General features: G+C 55.4%; 1 protein-coding gene across 6 annotated transcripts; it reads right to left on the bottom strand.

Annotated features, from left to right (window-relative positions):
• Positions 1-1,052: 1,052 nt before the first annotated feature.
• Positions 1,053-25,501, bottom strand: LHX6 (LIM homeobox 6). 6 transcript variants are annotated; one of them, XM_044778854.2, is made up of 10 exons: positions 25,141-25,498; positions 23,900-23,971; positions 23,325-23,507; positions 22,846-22,967; positions 13,762-13,982; positions 11,734-11,834; positions 11,425-11,520; positions 11,035-11,209; positions 7,770-7,873; positions 1,053-3,235 (listed from the first exon to the last, which is right to left on the bottom strand). In XM_044778854.2, the coding sequence occupies exons 1-10, from the start codon at positions 25,222-25,224 to the stop codon at positions 3,215-3,217; spliced, it is 1,179 nt and encodes a 392-aa protein (XP_044634789.1). In that variant the 5' UTR covers positions 25,225-25,498; the 3' UTR covers positions 1,053-3,214. The 6 variants fall into 6 exon arrangements, with proteins under 6 accessions (XP_044634789.1, XP_070374916.1, XP_044634790.1 ...); XM_070518815.1 differs by lacking the exon at positions 25,141-25,498 and adding an exon at positions 24,288-24,362; XM_044778855.2 differs by lacking the exon at positions 7,770-7,873 and having other exon boundaries at positions 25,141-25,501.
• Positions 25,502-27,157: the final 1,656 nt, after the last annotated feature.

Genomic DNA, 27,157 nt, shown 5'->3' with positions numbered 1-27,157 from the left:
CTCTCCCCTCCGAGGCAATAGTCACCTCTGCAGAAAGACAGAGTTGAGCTCCACTGGAGGTTTCCAAACTGTGTTTGAAAACAGAAGGTACATTCATGTAAAGAAACACACACACACACACACACACACACACCCCTGAAACTAAACTATTTTCAAAGATACATTATATCTAAATCAACATTTGATAAATGGATTAGAAGAATGGAGCGGGGAGGGGCAGAGATGGGGGCAGAGATGGGGGATGCAACATCTGAAAAAAAGAGGGGGGCCCTGCAGAGGTGATGACCATGTCCACCGTGAGCTGAGGCTGCTGAGCTGCTCTCTGCAGGTCCGTGGGGCAGGGGGTGGGGAGCGCTGGGGAAGCCTCTGCATCAGATAGAGACACTCCACTCCCCTCCTCTCAAGCTTTGGCTTGTGCAAACAGTTTTGCTGCTGAAAGAAAAATTTGGCAAGCAGCAGAAAGATGCTCTCTCGCTCCTCAGATTATGTAGTGGCTTTGGTACCCAACAAGGCCAATATGAGCCTCACACTTATGCTGAAGCTGGAGCCCTGTCTCCCTGTCTCCCATCCCATATTCCCTTTGCTTCACCATAGCAAATTCTCCCCCATCTTCCAGTGGGCTCCTCTGCGCCTCCCTTTCTGGCCCTCCATCATCTCCTCTTTTGCACCTATTCTGTGAACTCCTCATCTGATAGGATCCAGCTCAAGTGTCCCCCTCCCCCACAGCATGTTGGCGGGATCCGTCTGGTTACAACCAGACTGAGAGTCCTCCAGGGCAGACTCTGGCTGGGCCCTTCTCTGAGCGTGCAGAGCCAGCACAGGGACCAGCGGAGAGCATGTGTTCAGCAGTGGCCAGAGAACAGCAGCCACTCTGATGTCCTACGAAGCTTGGAGAAGAAACCCACCATCGTGCCTTCACAACGCCCAGGTCACTAACTGGGAAACAGTTTCAGCTCTCCTGGAAGAGATGTGCGCTGTCCAGTAGCCCAGATGCTCTGGGGGCCAGGCCCGAGGCCTTAACCAGAGAGCAGGAAAGAAATGGAATCCCATGGCGTTCTGGATTTAAGTGCCAGCACTTCTACTTGCATTAACTTTATTTATTACACAAATAAGACATTTACAAAGCACAACATGAAAGGTATGTAACAAAACAGACATTGGTTTTACAAAAAAGTGCTTACAATTTTTTCCGTGTGTGTGTATTTTCCCCTCTTGTTTTGTATTTAAATAAATAGTCTTGATGGCCTGTACATTCCCAGGCTGCTCTAACAGGCTAGTGGAGACATGTCTGAACTGCAACATGCTACGACCACGTGATCCACGCAAGGAACAGACCCTGGGGGAGGCTCAAGGCAGAGTGGGTACTGGGTGATCCCAGGCAGGACTCGGCTGGCCACTGACTGACCATGTGGTTGTGCTTGGGGCTTCGATCATCAGGAGCAGAAATCAAAGGAAAGATTAGAGCCCCCCAGGCACTGGGGATCAGGTCCAAGTTGCTCCTGTTAGTGTCAGCACCCAGTGCAGGGCCTGGTAACGGTTCACTGGATGAGTTCTGGAAGGAGCTGCACTGACCACATCGTGAGTGATGCCTTCTCTTTGCCCTGAGTCAGCTGAAACCATCTTCAGCAGGGAAAGGAAGCGGGTTCCCTTCTTGGGCTGCACCCATGCCTAGCCCTCCCCCAGGTCCCAGAGCAAGAATGGCAGATAGGTTTTCATTTTAGGTGCCAGCTTCAAGAATTTGGATTCTGAAACCTTGTTCAGACTCAGTGAGATAGTGCTGCAATCGATTAGTGATGTCTGCCACGGGTAAAACCAGGGACAGCAGATACATATGTACCATGAGCTTGCTTTCCCTGTCCTAGAGTCTCCTTCCAAAAGCAACATTATCAGGTTAACCAAAGCAGGAAGGAGGACTTGGGCTAAAACATGCTTATGAGCAGCCTCTAGTGGGAAATGCATCGGGACACCAAGTAATTCTAAAATTACAGGATAAGCTTGGGACAAATGGGCGTCCCCTGAAAACATAAATCATGGTCTTGTGCAGCCCAAGCCCTTTTGTTTGAGGTGGAAGAGTTGCAGCAATATAGGGAGGATGTGAGCACAGCTGTGCCTGGCCTCCATTCTCAGGAGTGGGTGGGGCTGGCTCTGGTCAGGGCTGGTCGGGAAGCCTGAAGAGCCAGCTGGAATCCTGGGCTTGGCACACTCACTAGACAGCAGGCACCCTCTCCTACTCAAAGATGGGTCCAGGATGAACATTTGGACTGCCATTCCCTGGGCTCTGTTCCCCAGACCCCCGTGAGTGGTCTCCCTCAAAGAAGTGGCCCCAGCACCCCTATCAGAAGTCAACAAGTAGCCAACAAGGGCCCCCAGTTCTAACCTGCCCAAACATTCAGAAATGTCATCACACAGATCAAACACCTTCTCTGCTGTGTCTCCAGTTAAATGCTGGATAACCAGGTGGGCGTTACCCCCACACACCCCGAGTTTTCTCTTTCCTCTCCTTAAAATCTGCCACATCCTTCTCCTTGATAAACAAACCAGTGGGGGTCTCTGTCCTCCCCAGCCCCCACCCATCCCCCTGCCTCTTGGTCTGGGCAGGCCTCCATCTCTGCCCTGTTGGGCCTCTCAGGGTTGGTCACTGTCTCTTCTCTCTCTGAATTAACTTGACATAACCAGACAGATGGAAATGATAAAATTAGAACATAGCTTTCCTTTGGGGACATCCCACAAACACTGTAGAGTTTTCCAGACAAAAGAAACAGAGTGGATAACATTGGGGGTTGTCGGCTATTCAGAATTCAGAGATGGTTCCAAGGAAGTAGTAAATAAAGGCCAATACGAGAGGAAAGAAAACCTGTAAATTAGGAGGCTGTTGGCATCGCACAATTCAATTCGGCCTTTTGCTATCATTGTCAGCTTAAGTTGAAGATGACTCTTGTCTAAATGGGAAAAAATGGGCTGTTGTTTTCACCCTGATTCCAAACTTCAGGGAGCTCTGCCTTCTGAGAGGAGGACTCCGCGGTGCTCCTGGGGGGTTCTGGTTCTCAGCAGGAGAGGGGAAGGCCAGGCCCAGGGGCCCAGCTGGTGGTGGGCAGGATGGCAGATGGGGTGGATGCGGAGTGGGTGGATCCCGGCAGCGGCTCGGACACTGGATTTCAGCGGCTGAGTGGCAGCTGTGGGGTGCCCACGGCCAGATGTGGAAGGGCCGGCAGTGTTAGTACTGAAAAAGGATGACCTGCAAGAGGAGGGCATGGAAGGTGGCTGAGAGAGGGCCTGCCCCATCCAGCAGCCCCCCAGAGGTCCTCAAAAGGCATGGAGAATGAGGGTGGCTCATGGCCCGGATCTGGGTTCAAATCCTGGCTCTGTCACTTACTTGCTGTGGGACCGTGGGCAACTCATTTCACCTCCCTGAGCCTGTTCCTCATCTGTAAAATGGGGATGGCAAAACCTGTCTCTCGGAAATGGGGGGACTCAGTGAGATACAAGAACAGCAGCAAATGTCTCGTGGGCAGTGCACCCTACAGCCGGCACTGGGTAAAGTGCCATAGGTGCATCATCTCACAGAAGCCTTGCCTCAACCCCACGAGGGCATCCCGCCATCCTCTCCATTTTACAGGGGAGGGCACTGAGGCTCAGGGAGGTGAAATCAGCAAGCCGACCATCACACAGCTAGGAAGAGGTGGACCCAGCACTGCAGCCCAGGCCTGGCTCTAGAGCAAGCTCTCTTCATTACACCACATGCCTCTACGTTTCCGAGGCCACCACAGTCACTGATGCTTACTGCACACTAGGCAATGGGCCAAGTACTTCACATGTACTCAGTCTTCACACAGCCGAGAGAGGCAGGCGGCTCAGACATGCAGGTGCCTGACACACACAGGGGGTGATCAGGGACGAACAACCCCTTCCCCTCTCCCTCTTCCACCTGAAGCCTCTCAGTGCCACCAACACAGCCAGTCCTCTGAAGTTCAGGTCAAGGATTACCAGCTATCTGGTCAATGGGATGTGCTTTTGCATAATGAAGTGTCAGGAGGAGGTTTCAAGGGGCCCAGGGACATCAAGTGGGTACAGCCTTATGGCTGTTCCATCAGGAATGCTACTTGCCCAGATCGGTTACCATGAGGAGGAGGTGGAGGAAAGCCATGGTGATGATCTCCACGAGAGTAATCATAGTCGTAACCAGCATCTATGGAGCCCTTTCTGTGTACCGGGCACTGTGCGAGGCTCTCTACATACATTATCGCACTTGTTATCAACAACAACAGGTGGTGGGAACTGCTATAATCCCCATTTTGTAGATGCAGGAACTGAGGCTCAGAGAAGCTAATTGTGTTCCTAGGTCTCGAAGTGAGAAGGTGGCAGAGCTGAGATTCAGAGTCTGCCCACTCCAGAGCTTGCACTGCACTGCCTCGCCACTCTCCTGGGCAATGCTCTCCTCTGGTCTCTGGGATGCCTGGCTTGGGGCTCTCACTAAGAGAAGCTCTCTCAACAGGGATGACTCTGGTACAATCCCTCCCCTCCACGGGTCTCAGTCTCCATCGGATCAATGACAGCTTTGTCCTGATTTCTAAGAGACTTCCAAGCTCTGAAATTGTGGGATCAGGGGCCATGACCAGGAAGAAATATGGTTCTGGAAACTCACAGGCATGTGTAGCCAAATGATGACATGAGAGAGGCAGAGAATGCTACCCCCAAATGCTCAGAGCACCGTTCTCTTGGCCAGGCTAGTGCTGGTCTTGATGAGTGGGTTCAGGGGGCTGCCCAGGGGGCACTGAGTCTCCTCAGAGCTATGCTGGCTCCGGCCTGGAGGGACTCAGCAGAAAGCGCACACAGTCCTACATGGACTGACTACACGCAGCCCACCAGGCCCCATGGGTTTGGCAAGATGTGGACAAAAAAAGGTTTCCAGGAGCCAGCAGGAAGGCCTGACGGTGAGAGGGCAGAAGGTCATGAAGGAGCAGGAGACATTTTCCTGCAGAGCTGCTGGATATCAAACTGGGGATGCGGCCCAGCACAAGAGAACTCTGGCTCAGCAGCCAAACCCAGGGGCCAGAAACCTTCTACAGCCAAAGCTGCCAGACCCCAGACCGGCTCATCCCTCAGGCTGAATGAGACATAACCACAAGCTTAGCTGAGCAACCAGGAGACAAGGGCTTGTCACCAAACCCTGAGCCCAGCCCTAAACACTTCCAAGGCTCCCCCCGCCCTCCAGATAACGCCCAAGCCCCTCACTCAAGGGTCCAGGCCCTTTATTATGTGATCCTTGTGAGCTCCTCCCACCTCCCTGGGCCTCGGCCACACTAAACACCCTGTGGTCCCTCAAAGCCAGCCTCCCCCATGCCTCTGTGCCTTGGCACATGCTCTTCTCTCCATGTGGAACACTCTTCTTCTTGTCCCCTGCTTCTCCCCTAGAACTCATCACTCCCTCTTCTAGGTCCTTGAAAGCCAGGTTCATCCCTCACCTCACCTGCCCTGTCACCCTGGGGTGTAGCTGCCTCCTGCTCTCAGCTACATACCTCCTGAGGACAAGGACCGTGCCAGGTTGTCTCTGCAGTCCCTGTGCCAGGTCAGACAGGACAAATGCCCTCTTGCAGTAAGGGGCAGCTCTGAGGCAGGTAGTCCTAGGATCAAGGCCAGCTTTGCCCGCACTCACCATGTGACCCCAGGTGAGCTACTGCCCTGTCTGAGCCCCAGTTTCCACAGGTATGAAACGGAGTCAGTCATAATCTTTCCCCCAGGGAGGCTGTGAAGGGTAAGGTCAGAGACAGCACGGTAAACTGTAAAGTGCTGTGCAAAAGGAAATGATTATTGAACTAGGCAGACTTCAGAGTCCAACCCACTTCCTGCATCCCTGGACAAGTCGTGTCACCTCTCTGAGCCTGTTTCCTTATCTTTACCATGAGAATGCCATCCTCATATCCACGAAGCAACCGAGAGGTGTCAGACAACATATGTAAAGTGCCTGCAGTGAACAGAGGAGCTGCTCAACAAACAGCAGCTCTCACTGTGAGTATGACAATCTCGGGGGGGACATGCCTGAGGTGTGCTCACCCACCACCAGCTTCTGTGGGGTTCTGCATTGAGTCCTACCATTTACTTATAAACCTATCTGTCCAACTAGGCTGTTTGTATTTGCGTAGCACATATCTTCCCCCACGGTACCAGCACAAAGCTCAGTACACAGTAGGTGCTCAACCAGGAGATGGAGTAAGAGGGGTGTCCTGGAGGAGTGGTCCCCAGCCCTGGCCGTCTGCCAGAGTCACGTGGGCTGGGTATTACACTTGCAGATCCCTAGGCTCCATCCCAGGCCTCCCCGTCAGCTCTCTAGGGATGAGGCTGGGGAAGTCTGCATCTTTACAAGCAGCCCAGGTGATTCTGAGGCACACCCAAGACTCCACTCTGCTGGACCGGAGGGGCCCTGGGGGCCCTTCCAGCTCGAAGGCCCTGGCCCTCTCTCCCTGATCCCATACCTGCTGACTCCCGGGGCTCCCTGCCTCTCTGAGGACGCTACAGTGGTGTTTCTGAGAGAGGCCTCCAGGGCCTCCGACTGCCCCAGGACAGAGGCCACACTCCTCCACCTGGCAGGTGAGGCCCCACCTCTCACTCTTCTGCCTCCCAAGCTTGTGTGCCATCGACACTGACTTGCTCAGGGTTGCCTGAGAGCCATGGTGGTAATGCCTTCCCTGATGAACTCTGATTCAGCCTTCAGGCCTGGGCTCAGATCGTACCTTCCTCCAGGAAGTCTTCCTGTGTCTCTCCTGAGCTGCACCCTGACTCCCAGATCCCTTGGCTCCCCCATTACAGTTTGACCACACTGTGGTGTAACTGTGGGTTGGGGTGTGTCTCCCCCTTCAGACTGTGGCCTCATCAAGGGCAAGGTCCATGCTTTCCTCATCCCTGTGCTACTGGCAACTGCCCCGGGGCTCCTGTGCACAGACAGGACATGGCAAACGTTGGCTGAATAAATGAATAAGTGGATGAATGAATGCGCAGGTTCTCATTCAGGCTCTGTGACCTTGAGCTACCTGGTCATAATGTCTCCATTTCTAAAGTGAGGGGGTGCCTTAGAGCAGTGGCTTTCAAGGCTAACTGCAAGGTGTCTTGGAGCTGAGAGAGAGGTGGAGGTCCCAGTCCCTCTGCGGTTTCACCCACAGCAGCTCCAACCTCTTTCATCTGCATTATGGGTGATGGAAAGATTAAACAAAGGGTTGTAGTGCATAACAACAAAGCTTCCAAGCCACTGGACTGGTGATTTCTCAGCACCCTTCTGGATGTTCAGGTCTTGATGCTTGAGACAATCAGAGATCTGAATTTCACAAAGGAGGCCTTGCCCGTTGTCCAAGGTCACTTGCTGACCTGCTATCCCCTGACCCCCACCGGCTTAGGATATTCACTCCCAACAGACAGGAATAAAAAGGAGGAAGTGGGAGGAAGCAGGGAGACGGTGGGAGGCAAGGCGGTATGTGATATAAGCCCACCCTGGAACCGCAAAGTTTGAGCAAAGTAACTAAATTCACAAGTCTGAAAAAAAGAAGGCCAGCTGCTGGTGGGGGGACCGCAGGAAGGCTTTTGGAGTGGCCATGCCCATAGAACACCCTGGTACTTGCTCCAGTGACTGCCTCGGGGGCCCAGTGCGGGCCTGAGGATGCTGGGCAGAGAGGGTCAGTCCCAAAGCAGCGTGGTGCCTGCTAAGTGATGAGGAACGCTGCCAGAAACCCATCCCCAGGGGGGTGGCTCGGACCCATCAGACCCAACCTGGCTCCATTTACCTTCTCACCCCGGTTGGAGAGCGGCCCATCCATATCGGCTTTGAGGTGGACGGGGGGCGCGGTGTAAGGCAGCCGGCAGTGCACCTGCCCGCACTGTACCTGACCTGTGGAGGAGAGGATGCCTTGGAGCCCATCCCCCAGCCTCCATGCAGGATCCCACCTGCCCATGCTCATGCCTGATAGGGTGGGGCCCTTGGACCAGTTTCGCCTCTGCCACTTACCAGCTGGGTGGCCCTGGGCAAAATTTCAATAGCGTCCGTTGCAATGCTCTAGGTGAAAGTCTTTAAAATCTATAAAGTGCTATATGATAACTCTCCAGCTCACTGATAAACACACACTCATAAATGAGTATGTATTGAACACCTCCTACATGCAAGGCTGTATCCACCTATTAGGATCCTCCCTTGGTGCCTTGCACCCTCATATCTCCCAGGTACCACCACGGCTTTGCCCCCATTCCTCCTAGAGGACTCTGCACTCAAATGTCACCTTCTTCATGAAGCTCTCCCTGACCACCCTATTTATAATTGCAACCCAAGACCCTCAGCTCCACCCTCCCAGCCCTCCTCAGCTTTTTCTTCCTTGACAGTTAGCGTCATCTGATTTACTGTATACTGCTATTGTTTATTCGATATCATCTGTCTTTGCCAACTAGAAGGCAAGCTCCAATGAGGGTGGGAATTTTTGTCTGTTTTCCAAATTATAGATCCTTGTGGATTTCCAGCACATAGAATGAGGCATAACATCTAATAGGTACTCTTTATATTTGTTGAATGAATCTCCGTACCCTATTCCAACATCTAAAACTGTGGGGGGAAGTCCATCCTTATGCCTGACCCAAATCTCTCATGCTTCAGACTCTTTACCATTACAGTGGAGAAGTCCATGGTCTCTCTCTTCCCTGTGCTTCATCCTCTTTGGTCACAGGGGAAAGAGCCCTGTACAGAGACTTACATTGATATGTAACTGGGGACCAGTCACTGTGCCTTTCTGAGCCACAGTTCCCTCATCTATAGAATAAAGCAATTGTATAAGATGGGGGACTCTTTATCTTGGGTGTTCTAGGAGGCCATGAGCAGCCTGAGATTATTACATGGAAAACTCTGTGTGTACGTGCATTATTCTGGGGTCTGGTTCCAATGCTTTTTATCAAATTCCAAGCTCTGTGGCTCCAGGAAACTCAGGATCCTGTCCATTTAGTTAACTGCAAAGCAAAGTGCTGACATGACTGTCAGTTATGAAGCAAGAGGCAGTGGGTCCAAATGCCCTTGACACTTCCTGCCCCAACACGGGTTCCACCTCAAGGGGAAGAGGCACGGGCACCTGAGCCCCTTCTCTAGGCATCAAAGACAGACCTAGGCTTGGTCAACAAAGTAGGTGTGCAGAGTCCTGGCATGACTCCGGAGGGCATGGCCCCACTCCCAAGGGGGTCAGCTAGCTGTATTATTAACTCCATAGCTAGCACTAGCTGGTAGCCCAGGCTCCTGGTGCCTAGAGAGCTCCTGGTCCTTAGCACCTTTAACAGAGGAACTAGATCTTCAATGGGTTCTGTGCAGCCTGAACATAAGTCATTGTTTAGAAAAGAAAGAGAGAAAAAGTCCCTCCTACTCAGCAGATGGTTCAGAAACGGAACAAAACAAAGAGACATGGTTTCCAACTGGCAGCCCCGTGCAGCAGGCAGAACCGTGCACTCCCAGCTCTGCCAACCAGAACCACCACCACCATCACAAGAGAAGCTAATGCTCATCCAGCACTCACCAAATACTGAAGTCTTTAAGTCAATGATCTCATTTGATGGTCACAACGCTACTTTGAAACAATCATTTTTATTGTCCTCATTTTTACAGATCAGGAAACTGGTGTTCAGGAAAGTTAAGAAGCTTGCCCAATGTCACACAGCTAGTAAGCAGCAGGGATGGGATTGGAAAGCCAGCAGCATGACACCAAAGCCCACACTCGCTCGATTATTAAGGAATACTGGCTCCCGCTAACATACTGTGGGTCCTTGGTTTCCTGATCTGTACAATGGGATAGTGATCTCTGACATTTAGAAACATGGTTAGTACAGTGTCTGACAAGTGGCAGGGACTCAGTACACAGCAGCAGTATCTCTGACCCTCCCTTCTCTTTTCCTTTTCCTTGGACCCAGAGAAGGGAGAATTTGAGTTTGTGGGTATGTCGTAGCCACTTCTGTTTTTCTGTTCACGCCTAGCTTTGAGGAAACAATCAATGGAAATAACCTCAAAGCAAAAAAAAAAAAAAAAAAAAAAAAAAAAAAAATCTGTGATCAGCCCTGCTCAACAGCAGATTCACTGAATGCTCATCCCCCAGAAAGGCACAAGGCTACTCCCTCTCTCCCGCTCAAAGGTCAGTCCACCATGACCTGCCCCCCACCTCGCCCACAGTGCTCAGTCCCCACTGACATGCTTGCCCTCTCTCCTTTATTAGTTTATTGTCTCCCCACCCACCTCCCACTCCGAATGTGAGCCCCAAGAGTACACAGGCTTTGGTCTATTGTGTTTTATGTTGTATCCCAGCGCTTAGGAGACAGAAGGCGCTCAAAAAATATTTACTAAACACATGAGTGGATTCTCATAAGCCTATGAGCTAGCCATTATTAATGTCCCAGTTTACAGATGAGGAAACTGAGATTCAAGAAGGTTAAGTGATCTGCCCATGACCTCACAGCCCGATGTCCTCCAGCTACACTGGCCTTTTTCTGCAACCCCAAATGCACTGGTGCCATGCGTTCTGCGGCAGGCTGTAGGTCTGCCTACATTCACTTCCTCTGCCACCCTGCACCCTAACTTCCCCACGCCGGGTCTCACTAATCCCACCCATCTTTCTGGTCGCAGCTTGCTGAGAGGTAGCATCTCCATACACTCCCATCCAGCACCTTTGCTATAGGAATCATCACAATTAAAACCACACGCTTATCTATCTGGTTATTGTTCCATGTCATCTTTCCCACCAGGACGCAGGCACCACCAGGGCAGGTGCTCTCCCTAGTCCTCGGGCCCTGGCACGGAGTGGGTGCTTGAAAAGTATTTTTTGAATGGCTACATTCTACTAAGGGTCCAGCCCCAATGAGGCAGAGCCCAGGAACTTAACCCCTCTCCCCAACTCCTAGGTCTGAGTGACTGCGGAGCCCACATCTTCGCCCATGAGGCTCGGTAAGGCCTCCCCAGGCCTCCGCAGCCCGCGCGCGCTCCTCCGTGCCCCCCTCTCCCGCAGGCCGGGCGGCCTGGGTGTCGCGGTCACTTACTCTCAATGTAGCCATGCAGAGTGACCATGCGCGCCCGCTCGGGGCTGCTGAACGGGGAGTAGTGGATGTCGTCGGACAGGGCGGAGGGGATGCGGGACGGCGGCGCCCCGGAGGGCGGGACGGGATGCTGCGGTGTGTGCTTTTTATGACGCGCCCGGCAGTTTTGAAACCACACCTGGAACGACAGCCTCAGCAGCCTCAGCCTCGTGGGAAAGGGTCGCACGCGCAGCTGGGGGACCCCAGGCAGGGCTGCCTCGTCCGCTCCTGAGAAAGGGCGGCCGCGTGCGCCTCCGACCCGCTGCTCCGCAGCCTAGCAACGCGCTCGAGGACCCGCCCCCAGGCCCGTAGGCCCCGCCCCGGACCCGAAGGCCCCGCCTTCCCCGGCCCCACCTGGATGACCCTCCGGCTGAGGCCCGTCATGTCCGCAAGCTTCTGCAGCGTCTGCGCGTCGGGGTTGTTGTCCTGCGCGAACTGGGCCTGCATAACCTGCCGGCGCCGGGGGCCAGTGAGGCTCGAGAGCGGAGGTCGCCAAGGCCCCGGGCCAATCAGAGGCTCCGGCTCGGAGGCCACGCCCCAGGCAAATACAGCCCCTCCCCGCCACCCGCGGTCCGGGCAGAGGGGGCGGAGCCAGGAGCCTCTCTCGGCCCCGCCCAGTCCGAGGCCCCGCCCACACCGCCCCCTCGCAGCCCTCCCGGGTACCTGCAGCTGCTCAGCGGTGAAGGACGTCCGCGCGCGCTTGGCCGGCTTGGGCTGACTGTCCTGTTCCGAGGGCACTGCCCCCTCCAGCGTGAGGCCGTTCCCTGGGGGCGACAGAAGTGGCTGACCACGCGTCCCCATCTCTTCGAGTGGCAGCCTGGAAAGGACGGGGGTGGGGGGAGCTGGTCCCTGGAAGGGTCAGGAGCGCAGTTGGCCGGGAGTGGGGACCAGGTCCTAATCCCTGAGCTCAGTCTTTGGGGAAGGGGCTTCCACTTCTGAGGGTCCGCTCAGTACCCGACGCTTCTCTTTCGGTGTGCCCTTTATGTCTCACAGCCCTGAGGACGGGCGACATTATCCTCGTTTTACAGCGGAGAAAACTGAGGCTCAGAGAGAAGAAAGCCCTTGCCCTGGACCTTTCGACTAGCATTCTGACAGCGGGCTAACGCTCGCGCCCCAAACTGGGCCCCCTCGTAGCTAAACTGAGGAAACCAAAGGCCAGTGGAGATAGAAGCAAGCAGGTTACAGAACTGTGATCCTAACTTTGTAAAACGGATGGAAGCAAAAAGGATGGAAGGATATACAGTAAAGTGCTGGAAGTGGAGCTACACTGACGAGTGCCATTACGGAGACTCTACTTTTAATACGCCTGCAACTGTTGAGTTTTTTACAACAATCATATGTAATCTTATTTCTCTAAGGTTTAATTTTGTTAACTGGAGTATATGTTAGCTTTTCTCTTTCCACTTACATTACTTGTACAATCACACTAAACATACTCCCATTTTATTTTTTAATACCTCATTTTTCTGAACACAAAGGTAATACATGCTCCTTATCAAAAACTCAGAAAATTCAGATAAGCACAAAGAAGAAAATAAAAAATACCAGTAATTCCACCGCAGTTCACAGTTTTTTTTTAATTAGGAAAAATACAATGTTGTAAGAAAAAACAAACATTCTAACATCCATACACAGAACATCTGGGAGGATATACACTAAAAGAGGGGTGGTGGCATTTGCAGTGATCTTTATTTTCTTCTTTGTGCTTAACCATCTTTTCTCAATTTCCTATAACGAATGTGTGTGTGTGTGTTTAAGTCTGAAAAGTCAAATAGTAGCCCAAACTGAGGGTTGGTCAGTAAAGGAGATCTCAAGCCTTTGAGCTTGCCCGCAGGGCAGGAGTCTGGGGTCTCACCTGGCTGTGAGAGCTCGTGTAACTGACAAGGCTGTGCCAGGAGTGGTCCTGGCTGGTCCAAGTTTGGAAGGAGCCTGGGGTCACGGATGGGTCATGGGTAGGGGAAGCTCTGACGCTGGGTTTCCATCTCAGCTCTCCTGCTGACTTACTCAGCTACTTGCAGGTAACTTCACAGAACCCCAGCTTCACTTGCTCCCCACGTAGGTCCACTTAGCCCTGATCAGCCCTGGCAGGAGAAAGTGTTGGCCCTGGTGGGGCCATGGCCAAGAACAATGTGGGGATTCCCGAGGCAAGGTGGTCCACACCCCTCCTCAGAGGCTCTGGGGATGGGGCAGATACTTTGTGACTCAGCCCCCACAATCCCTGGAAGACCTGAACCCTATCCCTGGGCCTATGTGTTTTGGGGAATCACAGTATCAAAGCCAGAAGAGATTTAGGAATCTTTCTAGTCTAACATCCATCTTGCACAGATAGGGAGATGGAGGCCCAGAGAGGAACGGTAACTTCATATGTCAGCACAGCATGCCAAAAGCAAAACTGGAGCGTGGATCTCAAGACTCAAAGGCCTTTCTCCTTACAGTCCAGGATGAAACCCCCATCCTCAAACCTCTGACTTGGAGCTGCTGGAGTGCCAGTTGGGAGAATAGGGAGCAGACGGTGGAGCCAGAAGGCATGCTTCGTGCGCAGCCCCACCCCCCGACGTTTCCTCCAGGTGATAAACGCAACGCTAGTCCCTAGTGGAGTGTGGACGCTTCCTGGGGTGCTGGGGTAGGGTGGGGTAGGTGAGGGCTGGGGGCAGAGGTGCGGCAGGGTGCTAGGCGGGGCGGGTTGGGTACCGTTCTCGGCGGCCCTCTTGAGGTTCTCAATCATGGTGTCGTAGTGGATGCGGCACAGCACCTTCTCCTCGACCAGGCCAAACTCCTCGCCCGTGGACAGCTGGCGCTTGCACGAGAAGCAGGCGAAGCAGGCCAGATGGTAGGCGTTGCCGCGCGCCCGCCGCACCCAGTCGCTGGCGTAGATCTGTCGGCCGCACCGTGCGCACTTGGTCCCAAATCGGCTGCGGGACATCGGGGCAGGGAAGGGGGTGGCGAGGCTTAGATGAGCCATCCGTATCCCCCTCCAAACCCCAGTGGCCCACCCGCGCCAGGGGCCTGGCCTCAGGGCCTAGGGTCACGAATTTTCCTTTGTCTGGATGCACCACCCTCTGCAGCCAAGTCCCACCTAGAAGGTGAGCTGGTGGATGGTTTTTATTTTCTTCTTGGTGCTTTTCAGAGTTTTCCAAATTTTCTACAATGATCACTGACATTTATATGTAACGATCGGCTCTTTAAAGTATTTTATTTGTTAGGGAAAATATAAAAATATTAATAATAGGCAAATTTTTGAGCACTTACCACATGCCCAGCATGTGCCCAATTTCATTTTGCAGATGAGGAAAATGGGGACCAGAGAGGTAAAGTAACTTGCACAAGGTCACACAGCTTGCAAGCATAGAAACCTAGCTGGTCTGTCTCCAGAGATGAATGAACTGTCCCCCAGCTGTAGATAAGCTCTCAGTTTCTTGGAAGCATAGACAGATATGCACTTCCTGGCTTTGTGACCCTGGGCAAATTGTCGAGCCCCTCTGAGTTCTCATTGTTCTTGCCCTGAGCTGAACTAGGTGACAGCAGCAACACAGCAGCAATGACGACCACTATTTAGTGCTTTGCAGTCCTATTAAGTAACCAGATAGTCCCAGACTCTGGAGGCCTGTGACATTCTAACATGAAATGTTTAAAAAAAAAGCCCAAATCCCAAATCCAATGCCCCCTTCTCCCTTAAGACTTCCTTGGTTCGGCCTCTTCCCCTCTCCCTCCCGCTTTGTGGTGTGGCTATTAGGGAGCAGCCGCCTCCACCACCAGACTGGGAGCCCTCCCAGGAAGCAGCAGAGTCTAGTTCTCCTTGTGCCAGAAGCCAGCCCAAGGTCTGACCCCTGAGCACCAGGGTAGGTTTGTTCTTTAAGTGGATGACTCACCCTGTGACCCTGTCTCAACGTTTGGGGCCTCAGTCTCCTCTGGTGCACCCGCTATTTCACGGAATGGTGCCACCACTCATCCAGCCCCTCACGCTTAGAAACCTAAATCATACACTCCTCCCTGTCCTCAACCCCACATCCAAACAACCATCAGGTGCTGCTGGTTCCCTTCCCTAAGTATCTCTGGGACCCACCTCCTCCTCTCCTTCCGCATCATTGCCCTCCAGGGCTGGGCTCCCATCATGCACCCCTCACTGCCAGTCTCCACCTTGGTTTCCCAGTGTCACCCCTGCCAAGTCATCCTCCACACAGCTGCCACAGCCAAGTTTCCAGCATGCACACTGAATCCTGTCCTCGCCCTGCTTAAAGTCATTTGATGGCTCCACTCTGGAGCCTGGATCTGGATCTGGCCCAAGACCCTTGGAGTTTACAAAGCCCAGCAGACCACATCCTCTCAGGCTCATCTACTCCCTGACCTTCCTGAAGATCCCCCACCCCACACCCAAGCGTGAGTCCCAGTCAGCCCCAACGGAAGTTCATTCCCCAGGTCTTTAAGGCCCCCTCTGAAGCACTTTCCCACCCCAGGCCTTTGAGGGGCTGTTCCCTTTTCCCACACGCCCTCCCAGAAGATTCCACAACTCCCAGCACCACCCTCTCAGCGCTGATCACAGCGATTTGTAGACGTCTGGTTCCTTGGCTCTCTCTTCCATCCCTGGCATTCCTGGGAGAGGACCAAGAAGATTTGCCTCTGTGTCCCCAGGGCCGGCACACTTCCACCTGGAGGAGCGCTGGGAAACGCCTGTGAGTATGTGGAGGAACCAGACCAGCAAATGCGCTCTGGTTACAGCTTCGCCTGCCTTGGAAATGCAAGCAACTGCCGGTTGAATAAACGCTCTTGTGTTGAACTGAGGGCGGAGCGCAGAGGCCTCGGCCAGCCCCAGCTCCCAGACTTGACCCCAAGGCCGCTCCCTCCAAGGAGCGCAAGGACCCTGCCGCCCGCGGCGCGGTTCGCTCAGGACGCGCTGGGGGCCTTTGCCGCGTCAACCGCCCCCTAAACAGAGGCAGTTCCCGACCTCGGAAGCTCGGCTTCCCCAGGTGAGAGCCCAGCACAGCCTGTGGTCTCTGTTCCCAATCCCTCAGTAAAGGGAAGAGGAAACCGCTTTGCCCATCTCAGCCTCCTCCCGCCATGGGGCTGACACCGGTTCCGATGCCCGGCTCCGGATTGCGAGCACTTTCAGGCCTCCGAGAGGGAGAATTCGGGCCAGCTGTGAGCGGAGCCCTCGCTGCGGTCCGTAGTCCTGGGCTGCAACTCCTTTATTGGACCCGCTCCGCTTCGCCGCAACCGCGTAAGGTGGGGACTATGGTACCCACTTTGCACACGTGGAATCAGAGGTTCCGAGTGGACAAGTGACTTGCCAAGGACCACACAGAGTGTGTGGGGCCCGGGCCGAGTTTTTATCCGAGGTGCCAAAAGGACCTAGAACCTGCGGAAGCAGCCGGACGGGAGATGAGTAGAGTTGAATTCCGGGTGTATGAACAAGAAAGGGGCCTCGTCTGACCGCGTCGCGTCTCCACTCTGGGCCGCGGGTCCTGGAAACTCCAGCGCTCGGGGCCTGGGGCCCAGCCGGCTCAGAAGGAGGGGAATGCAAAGAGCGGGACTAGCTGGGGAAAGGAAGGTCCCAGCCTTCAGACGCCAAGTCAGAGCAGTTGCGTCTCTTGCCTGTGGTCTCCGTGCGCCCGGGCCGGTGCGCTGCGCCGGAGGGTACGTTCCCCAGTCCTTGCGCTTGGCTCTGCGAGATTCATCGTCCTCGGCCGGGAACCCGTCCAAGACTCCCTGTGCACCCCTGATCTTCCGGCTCCACGAGTCCCCGACGCCCGGGCGCATTTTGCACCTATACTGGCCGCTCACAGTGCCTCTACCCCCTTCCTCCGAGGCAGCAGCCGATAGTGACCTCTGAGCAACTTTCTCACTCTCTGCGCGTCACCGCAAATGCCAGGAGCTGTCCCCAGCCTTAGGATCTCCCTGCGCTCGCCGTGGCTCAGCCCAGTTAACGAAATCATCCTCGCGCTGGATCCTTGGATGGGGGTAGGAGGTCGTTATGCAGTTTTGAATGCGTTGCGGGCCTCTCCTGAAGCGTGTCCCCCACCCAGGGCAGGAGTCGGGAGCACAAACAAGGGGCAGGAGGTGGCTTACGGATCGAGGCTCTGACAAACCGACAGACTCCTTCCCAGGCGGGCTGCGAGGCCCGAGCCGCCGGATTCCGGAAGCAGCGAAATCGGCAGCGAAGACAACGAAACTTCAAGAAAGGGGTGTTCGGGAGCTGCGAAGGGAGCGCCAAAGGGATTAGGGGGCGCGGCTACCGTCCCCAACCCCAAGCCTTGTGCGCGCCCCTTCCTGAGTGCCGGCGTGCGCCCGTGGGGCAAAGGCGCAAAGAACAGTGGCGCTTTGGGCATGGAGAGATGTCCGACAGATGCTGCGCATCCTGGCAACTACTGAAAGGAATAGGGTCGGCATCGCGCGCCTCCTTGCCCTCTCTCCCCTCAGTAGGGAGCAGAGGTAACTGGGTACCCTTGGCTGTGCAGTGGGAACTGAGTGCCTTTGACCAAGTCAGGCTCGCTCTCTCGGCCTACTGCCCCTGGATACCGAGTAGGCACTCAGTAATTATTTGTTGGATGAATGAGCCTCAACGAAAGAGCTCATCGGAGCTTCAGTATGACCCCTTTCCCTATTACTAACCTACCCCTTTTCTGCATGAGGAAACTGAGGTTCAGAGTGGGAAGACCAATGCTAGTTATGAAGCTAGCGAGCCAGAGAGCCGAAACTCAAACCAGGTTCAATTTGCTTTGCGTTCAGGACGTTCCCTTGACGGCCTTAGAGAGATTCTATGAGGCAAACAAGGGGGCTCAGAGGTAGAGCCCTTCCCATCCCCTCTGCTCCTTCTGTTCTGGGAAAACCCTTAAGAGAAGAAGGCAGAAAAAAACAGAACCAGCAATTAAGAGGTTAAAACGCCCGGCGCCTCCGAGGTCCTGGCCCGAGGCCCCTCCCCCGAACTCCCCTCTTCGCTCCCCCAACATCTGTCCCCCAACAGCTGGCGGCCGCTGGGCTTCTCTCTGCCGCGGTGGGGGGCCGCTTCCCAGCTCTGAGCCTCCCTGGGGACCCTCGCTTTGGGGGAGGGGGTGGGGGTTCTCCCGCTTGAGCCCTCGGTTGGAGCTCAGGCTCAAGGCGGAAGGAGGAAGGCTGGGGGCTTGCCCTAAGTCATTTGGGCCACGCAGGGGACAGGAACTCCAGGCGGCAAACCCCCCATAGCCCAACCCAAGGCACTCTCTGAAGCCCACCCCCATAAACACAAGGAGAGGTAGTTAACCCTTTACTCCCCACTCCCATGGCCAGGAGGCAAGCAGGCCAGGGACCATGGTGACCTGATCCTGGCAAAGTTGCTCCAGTCACAGCCTCTGAGGAAGTCACTCCTGCACTAGTGTTCCCAGGGCCCCCCCAGGGAGAGTCATATGTCAGAGCACACAGTGCGTACTCCCTGTGTGAAGCCAAGCAAACAGGGCAGGGAATCTTAGGGCCAGCAGAGGGGGTCTTTGCCATTCCATGGGCTCCACCTTACAGAGGGGCTGCTGACATATCTCACATATAGAAGGAGAGTACTGAACGATTAGACACAGGGATGGGGGAGTCAGGCAGCCATGGGCTTATCCGGGCTCTGCCACTTATGAGCTGTGTGACCTCACCTCTCAGGGCCTCAGTTTCCCCTCCTATAATGTAGTGATTATGAGGGTATCATACTGACTGGGTAGACCTGAGGATTCAATGAGATAAAACATCTAAAGGGTTAACACAGTTTCTGGCTTAGAGGAGAGCTCCACATATTCTCAGAAAGGGGGTCCTCACAGCCTGCCAGCCCCTCTTCCACTTTCTCTCACTGTGTGACCCTAGCACATCACTTTCCACTGTCCCAGACATCAATCTCCCCAACTATACAATGGTCAGGGTGCTTTGGGAGGCTGAGGGGGCCAGGAGGGCACTGCAGATCAGCCCACGCCCCCTTTGGGGGGCAGCAGCTGCAGGATGGTGGGCGGCAGGAAGCTGTCTGGGATGGTGATTGTTGAGCACAGTGGAGATGTGAATGCCCCAGAAAGGAACACTATTTTTTTCCCCAGGACTTTTCTTCACTTCTTGGAAGGAAATAGAAAGAAAAATGGTCTTACAAAAAAAGTAAAGAAATTAAAAGCAACAGCACATTTCCCTGGTGGTAATTTTTTTCTGCTAGGACTCGGGGTGTGAGGGGAGGTGGGAATCTCATCAAACCCATAAGGGCTGGTAAGGTCCCTGTTTGGAAGGAGAGCTGGAGAAACTGAGGCAGAGAGGTCCAGTGACCTTGCCAAGGGCACAGACAGTGGAATACCAACCCCTCTCAATAATGCAAATGAGGCAAGGGCAGCACTGGTCCTCTGGACTCCCTCCATGCTTTGCAGCCTCCCACCCTGGAGAGCTTGGAGTGCCTTCCTAAACTTCTAACTTCCTGAGTCCCCATTGCTGCCAGCTCTGCCAAAGGAGACTGAAGGAGGGTGTCCAGGAGGGTGTCCAGGAGGGCAAGATGAGGGATAGAACTGGGGAGACACCTTCCCTTGGGGGATAAGACCAGAGGCCACAGGATCATGGGAGCCCCCAATGCCTCCTCCATGGGATCTTGATCACTTCCTCCCTCCCCCTACCCCATTGAGAAATTTTGACCTCTTTTTGGACAAAGTGCTCGGGTCTGTATCTGTATCCAACCAGATCCTTGGCCTTGGGCTTCAGGAAGCAGAGGGCTCAGAAACCCAGTGCGTGGCCCCTCCCTGAGCCCCAGCTCTGGAGAGGGGAACTCTGCCTCCCACGCCACCATTCATGCTTTCTCCTGGAAGAGCTCCCTTGCAGCAGCCACCCAGAGCATGGGCTGCTGCTCAGAGCAGGCAATAGTCCCCGCCTGGCAATCCGCCGGCTTTTTCTTTCCCTTTTTGTGGGTTTTATTATTTTTGTTACAGGTGGGGCTGCCAGGGATGGGTTATGCCTGCAGGGAAACCTGGCTGGGAGAGAAATGCTCAGAAGAGCCAAAATTCTTCCCTCATCCCAGGGAATGTGAGCTTTTATTTCCTTCATTTTCTTAACCAAAAATCTGTTTTAGTTTTGCTTTGGGGGCTCTTGTCACTGCAAAAGGGTTAATGCTCAGAACCTGCAGCCCAGAAATGGCCTGGCCCCATCTCTGCTCCCCAAACTGCGTGAGGAAATGCCAACAGGGGATTGTGCCCGGAATCTACTGACAGTGGTGACAATAGTGATCATCTTGGCACCCACAGTACCTGCCATTTAGGGAGCACTACTGAGCCTTCCTCCCTTCACTGGCCTCCTTGGCAGCTTAGAGAGATAACTCTGGAAGCAAGACAGTGAGGGCAGAGAGATGCAGTGATTTGCCCAAGGTCACACAGTGATTCAGTGTTGGCCTGATGAAGCCCGGTCTATGCCTCTCCCCACAATAACTGCACATCCCATCCCTCACTCCATCCTTTATTCTGGAAGGGGGACTCCAGTGGAGGTTCTGAACAGTGGGGTCAGGATGTGAGTTTTGCCTCATCCTTGAAGGTCTAGTAAAGCACAGCATCCAAGGAGGCTTGGTCCAGCCTGGGCATGAGCTGGGACTGAAGAAGCAGCGAGGAAAGGTGGGCAAGTGACTCATAGGGCTGCCAGGTCCATCGCCACCAGGAGAGCCAGGAGAGGGTTCACCCCTGTCTTACTCTCCAGGAGGAGGCCGAAATATCATCATGTTGGGTTCCGTAAGCTGGAGCCTTGTCCCTGGCTAGCTGAGGAGCCCAAAGAGTCCCTAAATGGCAGCTGGCTTGTATTTTTTTTTTTTATCAACTGGAGTCAGGTATAGAGCAGGGAGGTGGCTAGACAGGGACTCTAACCTCCATTTCCTGCCCTGGGTAACCAATAGTCAGATGAGACAGTGGGAGGAGATATCGCACTCTGGTTACACACCATACAGTGATAACTTGGCTCTAACACACACACACAGTGGTCCACAAACCCCCGTCCACACCACACCCTTGAGCCCTCAGTGCCTGGGTTAAGGCCTTAAGCAGGAATGCCATCTGGGGGGATGGGGGGGGAAGGACAAGATTTCAGAATCCTCACCCTCTCACCTCTGGATCCCTGTCCAGATATAATCTTGTCCTGACCACCTTGCACAAAACACACACAGACACACACACCAAGTCCCAACATTCACACATAGACACAGACTCTGGACACTCACACATGAACTTAAAGACAAATGCTGGTCATAAAGGAACACACGTTTTGTCCACACACCCCGACCCTGCTCGGTGACACATTTCCCCAGAGCCACTGCACAGATCCACCGAGATAGACTTACATACACTCCTTGCACGCTGAGTCCTAGGCACCTGGTAGACCCCCCCTCCCCATGCACACCCCAGCTGCACACCCATACACAAAAGAAGAGCCCACCTCTTGAACCATGCTTCCTAGGGTTCCCCAGAGTACCCCAGCCCCAAATGCTGCAAATTTCCACCTAGATTCAAGGTCCCCTCTTTCTAAGTCCCCAGAGACTCAATGCCGGTGATAGCGAGGTGGGCATCGCCTTCCACTACATTCCCTGGCTCTCAGGGGGACTCTCTGGAGCTCCAGTCTTCCCAGGAAGACTGAAGACATGACCTCCCCCGAGGCAAGGATGGGAAGGATGTCTGTGGGTTGGGGGTGGGGGGAGGAGGTTAAGGCAGTAGCTTTCTCCATTTCCTGAGAAAGTCCCTTGGGAACAGGCGCCCCTCCCAGGAACCAATCCCACTCCACTCTCTTTGGACTCCGTAGGTCCCCTGGCCCGCATCAAGCCTGGTTCAAGATTCCCGCCAGGATACGGACTGGGCGGCTGCGCCCCTGACCTCGCAGTGACCTCGACCTCATGACCGGGTCAGGCCCCAGCCGCGTGGTTAGAATCGAGGCGCGCGCAAGCGGCGGAGACGCCGGCGGGAGGATGAGCCGAGCTACGGTTGAGAGCTGCGGGGACGCGGCGCAAAGAGCGCAGCCCAGGGTGGTCCTACTCAGGGCCCTGGCTTCCGCGCCCGACTCTCCCCCTTCCTGTCCCGGAGCCCCAAAGTCCGAGCCTAGACCGGGGAGAGGCTGCAGCCGGGGCCGGAAACGACGACGGAGCTGGGACTGGAACGGGCGCCTGGGACCCAGGCAGGACCCTAGCAGACTCGACATGCGACCCTCGAGCGACGCCGGTGTCTGAGCTGAGGCAGAGCCGGAGAACGAGGTTGGGGCTTAGGACAAGGCGCTTGAATGTGGGGTTGCATCTGAGACCGATGCGAGACTAGTGCTTGGAGCCGCACCAGACCCGAACCCAGAGCGGAGCCGAAGTCAGAACCGGGGCAAGAGTCTGGAGCCCAGCTCAGGGTCCGGCCGGGAGAGACGCCGGCACGGCTGAAGTCGGAGTAGGGTTGGAACCCAGAGCCGAAGCGCACTGGAGATGCAGCCAGATCGCGGCTGGGGTCTGAACCGGTCGGGGCCGGAGCCGGGGACATCAGAACTCGACCGAGGCGCTGGAGGTCGGAACTGGAGCCTGAGACTCAGGCAGGACCCAAGACGGAGCCAGAGACGCGACTGAAACCGAGTGGGCCGCAGGAATCGGAAACAAATCTCGGGCCCGGACTGGTGGCGGCACCCGGGCGCGGCCTGGAGCTCCTGGTTCGTGGCGCTGAGAGCCGGCGGGCTGGGCCGGCGCGGCGCGCCAGGAGCGCACTCAGGACGGAGCCAGAGACTACGCGCCGCACAGGCGGCCACCGCGCGCGCCTGGGGGGGCCTGCCTGCGGCGACACTGCTGGCCCGGCGGCCGCAGCCTACCTGAAGTAGTCCATCTTGCAGAAGATTTCCTTGTTCTTGATGTAGCAGCTGTTCTGCTGTCTCAACGACGTGCGACACACAGAGCATTCGAGGCACCGCACGTGCCAGATGAGGTTGTTGACCTGTGAGGGGGCGGAGTGGGAGGTGGCTCAGCGCGGGCCTCTTTTCACGCCCGGCCCCAGCCTCCCCGGACCCATTTGCAGACAGAGATGCTGGAGCTCTGAAGGTGCATGTGACTTCCCCATTTTTCTTCTGTAACACTGAGGCTCGGGGAGGTAGAAATAAAGTCTCCCCATTTTTCAAACGGGAAGCCGGGGGCGCAGAGAGACGCTAAGACTCGCCCAAAGCCACGCAATCAGGCAGCGGCTGAGCCAGGATTCGGAATTAAGTGGACCTGGTGCCGGCGTTGCTTCCTTGCAGCCCAATGGGGTGCAACCCACACCCCGCCACACACGGGCAACACCCCACTCCTGTCTCACCTTGAGCAGATACCGGTCCAGGATCTCAAGGCCACAGCTGGAGCAGATGTTCTTGCCGGCGGACGGCACGGAGGAGGCGGCAGAGGGCGGTGAGCAGACAGATGGCGTGCTGGGCGTACAGGGGGAGGCTCGACCCTCGTCCTTGTCCAGAGCTCCGGCCAGGGCCTCGGCGTCCGACTGAGCCTGCAGTGGGGGAAAGAGTGAAAGCCGAGCGCTAAGCCGAGCGCTGAGCCCAGTGCCCAGCGTTGCCGCTGCCTCAGAGACAGGTCTGGGGCCCCAGCGCACCAACTGACAACGAAATTCCCCCGAGACGCTGCGCCATGGGCTAGAGGACAAGAATGGAAGGGCCCATTGGAGAGGAAGGGACGGCCCCTACTTTTAACACGTGCGTCCTAGGTGCCAGGAGTGGTCAAAGCCCACATTCCCGGCAGGAAAACCGAGGCTCAGAGAGGGGCGGCGCCCTCCGGGAGTGCCCCAGCGCATGGACAGCGGTTCGGGGCCCGAAAGCCGGGCCAGGTCCCCAGGACAGGGCCGCCGGGGCACCTGAGACCGAAGGCAGGGCCGAACGAACTCACCATGGCGGGCGGCGCGGTCCCTTCAAGGCAGCGGGTGGTCGCTTTGCAGCCGGACCCTGGCTGGGCCATCACCTGGGTGGGGGGGGAGGGAACGCAGGCGGCGGCGGCTGCAAAACTGGCTCGGCGCAGCCTGAGCCCAGCGCCTCCCCGCGCCTGTTATATAAACCGGCGCGGAACAATGAGTCCTAACTTTGTAGTGGGCATTTAAAGCCCTTCCCCACAAAAGCGGTGTCTCTCTAATGAAGCAATTTGAATTTGGATTGGATTTTTTCCCTCTCTCTCCCCCTCTCCCTGCACTTAACCCGTGGCTCTTGAAGTAATCGCTTAGTTCCCTTGCAATCCAAGCCTCTGAGGGGGGAAAAAAAACACGCGCACACACACAAACTACCTGCAATTAGAAATTGTCGTGAATGCCCAAGATAAGAGGTAGCCAGAGTGTCAATTCCAACTGTCAATCAGTGAGATCCATCAGGCCGCCCAAAGAATTGCAAATTTGATTTTTTAATGGTAGTAATTAAAAATCGAATTTTTTCTCTCTCCACCCACCCCCCTTCCTCGCTCCCTTCTCCTCCTCTCGGCACAAAATGCAAAAAGGAGAAAAGAGAGAAAGAAAGAAAGAAAGAAAGAAAGAAAAGAAAAAGATGGGGGGTGGGAGGCGTTTGAAGAAAATAAAACCCGGAGCGCTGGGAGCATCAGCCCACGGGCCGGGCGCGCGCCGAGAAATTGATGCGGCAATACTGACACGGATTCAGGCACCTTTCGAGGGCCAATCGGAGGGAAACCCAGAACAAAATGGGGGCCAGATCGGGGGCGAAACGCGACCAAAAAGAGAAAACAGAGGCATCCAAAAGGCGGAAAAAGCACCCTCCAGCCCCTCGGCGCGCCCGGGACCGGCCCCGCGTCGGGATCCTCAGCGTTGCGGCCGCACAACCCCCGGCGCATCGGCGCTATCAGCGCCTATTCAGACGGACAATACCCGCCTCGCCTCCTCTTGATTTCGCCTGTGTCTTTGCTAAATCGCTTTTTGAGAAATTCCTCCAACATTTGCATAATGTGTTCCCGCTTTCCGCGACCCCCCCTCGCGCTCGCGCGCGCGCTCACACACTCACAGACACACACTCACAGGCGCACCCCCGCACCCCTCCTCCCTGCTGCTGCCCGCCACCCGGCCCGGCCCGGCTGGGTCCCGGCCCCTGCCCTACCCTGGCCCGGGCCGCTCGCCCACTCGCTCGCTCGCTCACCTGGTCGGCGGCGGGGCCGCCCTCGGCCGGCAGCCGGCAGCCCTCGGGCAGCGCCGGGGCGGCGCTCTCATGCTTCCAGTACATGGGCCGGGGAGCGGCGGACTCAGAGGGCGCGCAGCGCGGAGGGGGGCCACGGCCGCAGTGGGAGCAGAGGCTGAAGCAGGAGCAGGAGGAGAGCGGAGGCGCCGGCCCCACTGCCCCGGGCCCGGCCCCAGCCCCCGCCCCCGGCCCGCGCGCCGCCCCGGCCTCCCCGGCTGCAGCCGCCGCTGCCTCGGAAGAAGGTCCCGACAAACTTGGAGAGGCCCCGGCCCCCTCCTTCTCCTCCTCCTCCCCCTCTTCGTAGTCCTCCTCCTCCTCCTCTCCCTCCTCCTTGTCCTCCTCCCCCTCCAGCTGCGGCGGCGGCCGCCCTGCCGCTGGAGCCCCGCTCGGTTCAAGATGAGTCATGCGTGACCAATCCCCTCCCTGCCAAGGGAGAGCGAGACACACACAGAGAGGCAGCGACCCAGAGACACACACACACAGACATATAGACACACAGAAACTCAGAGCTGCTGACAGAGAGCCTCAGAGACGCGCTGACATACAAAGGCACCGGCAGGCACACATCCACACAGCTCTCACTACTGCCCCTCCCTCAGGGGGCACCCACAGCCCTCAGGGACAGCCCCACTCACAGGTACAGGAGGGACTCGTGGCCATCAGCCGAGATGGATTCCATATAAAGTCACACATTATATTCCGTCGATGCAATCTCACCCCTGGGACATTTGTGTACATACTGATGCAAATGATGATCTGTTCACATCGCTTCCCCGAATATAAGGCATCGGCACATACTCTCACACATCTGCACCGATACCTCTGCTCATAACAAGCAGAGAGTGCACCGGCTCCTAACGACTGAATGGAATTGGACTGGGTGGGGGAAAGCGGTTGGGGGTGGGGGGAGGATAGATTGTTTCCCTGAATTCTCCTGGGAGGGATTGTCTGGGACATGCCCCTTCCCTTCAGGATTTGCTGAGCTATCCAGACTAATGCCCATCTCACCTTCTCTAGGGGTCTACTGATAGGGAGAGAGGTGGGGAGGGCAGGGAGGCCCAGGCATTTAGATAGGAGACACAGCCCCCAAACACACAGACCCCCAAATCCTCAAACTCAAAGACAGAGTCACACACACACCAATACCCTGCAACTTACACACACAAGTGGACACAGCCTCAGCCCGCTTCACCACACACAAACAGCCTAGAGAGACACATGTAAATATACATCCTCTTCTAAAAACAAATAAGCACGCTCAGACTTGGATCCAGCCCTATAGACACCACAAGCCCCACCCCCACACCATCACACATACCATCACCTCCCTAATTGACCTCATTTACAAATGTAAACACCCCCCACACTGTTCTTACACTTGCACACCCATCTAGACTCAAGAGAGCACAGACTCCGTCAGAGCTCCAAACCTGTGTAAAACCTTATATCCTCTACCCAGACGCCCACAGACATGCACTTACATCCCTACAGATGGCGAAATAACCATTTATAGGCAGAAACAGCACACACACCACTGCAAACACAGGATTCCCAATAGTCACACCCTAGGTCTTGGACACATACAGGCACATCGTACTGGACACAGACAGACAAGGAGGTCTGCACACCAACAGAATACTAAAGACCCACTCCTGTATCTCTGATGGGTACAAGTATCTGTTCCTTTACAGACACTGAGGTACCCAGAAACGGGCCCAGGCCCAGCTAATGGCATCTCCCACCCCCTGCATTCCAGTCATTTATTGCTCTCAGACACAGAAATTCAGAGTGAAAAGTTTCTCTCTGAACCCTGATCTTTTACACTAAGAGCACAATTGTAATGTGAAAGCTGGTGAGGTGTGTGCATACACACACACATGTGCACACACATACAAACATCCCCTCAAACATCCACACGACCACAGACAAACAACCTCCTCCCCCGCAAATCTCTCTTTTGCACATAATAAATCCAGCT

Source organism: Equus asinus, chromosome 10, assembly GCF_041296235.1.
Source record: "Equus asinus isolate D_3611 breed Donkey chromosome 10, EquAss-T2T_v2, whole genome shotgun sequence".
Classification (NCBI taxonomy): domain Eukaryota; kingdom Metazoa; phylum Chordata; class Mammalia; order Perissodactyla; family Equidae; genus Equus; species Equus asinus.
This window is presented reverse-complemented; position numbering and strand designations above follow the sequence as displayed.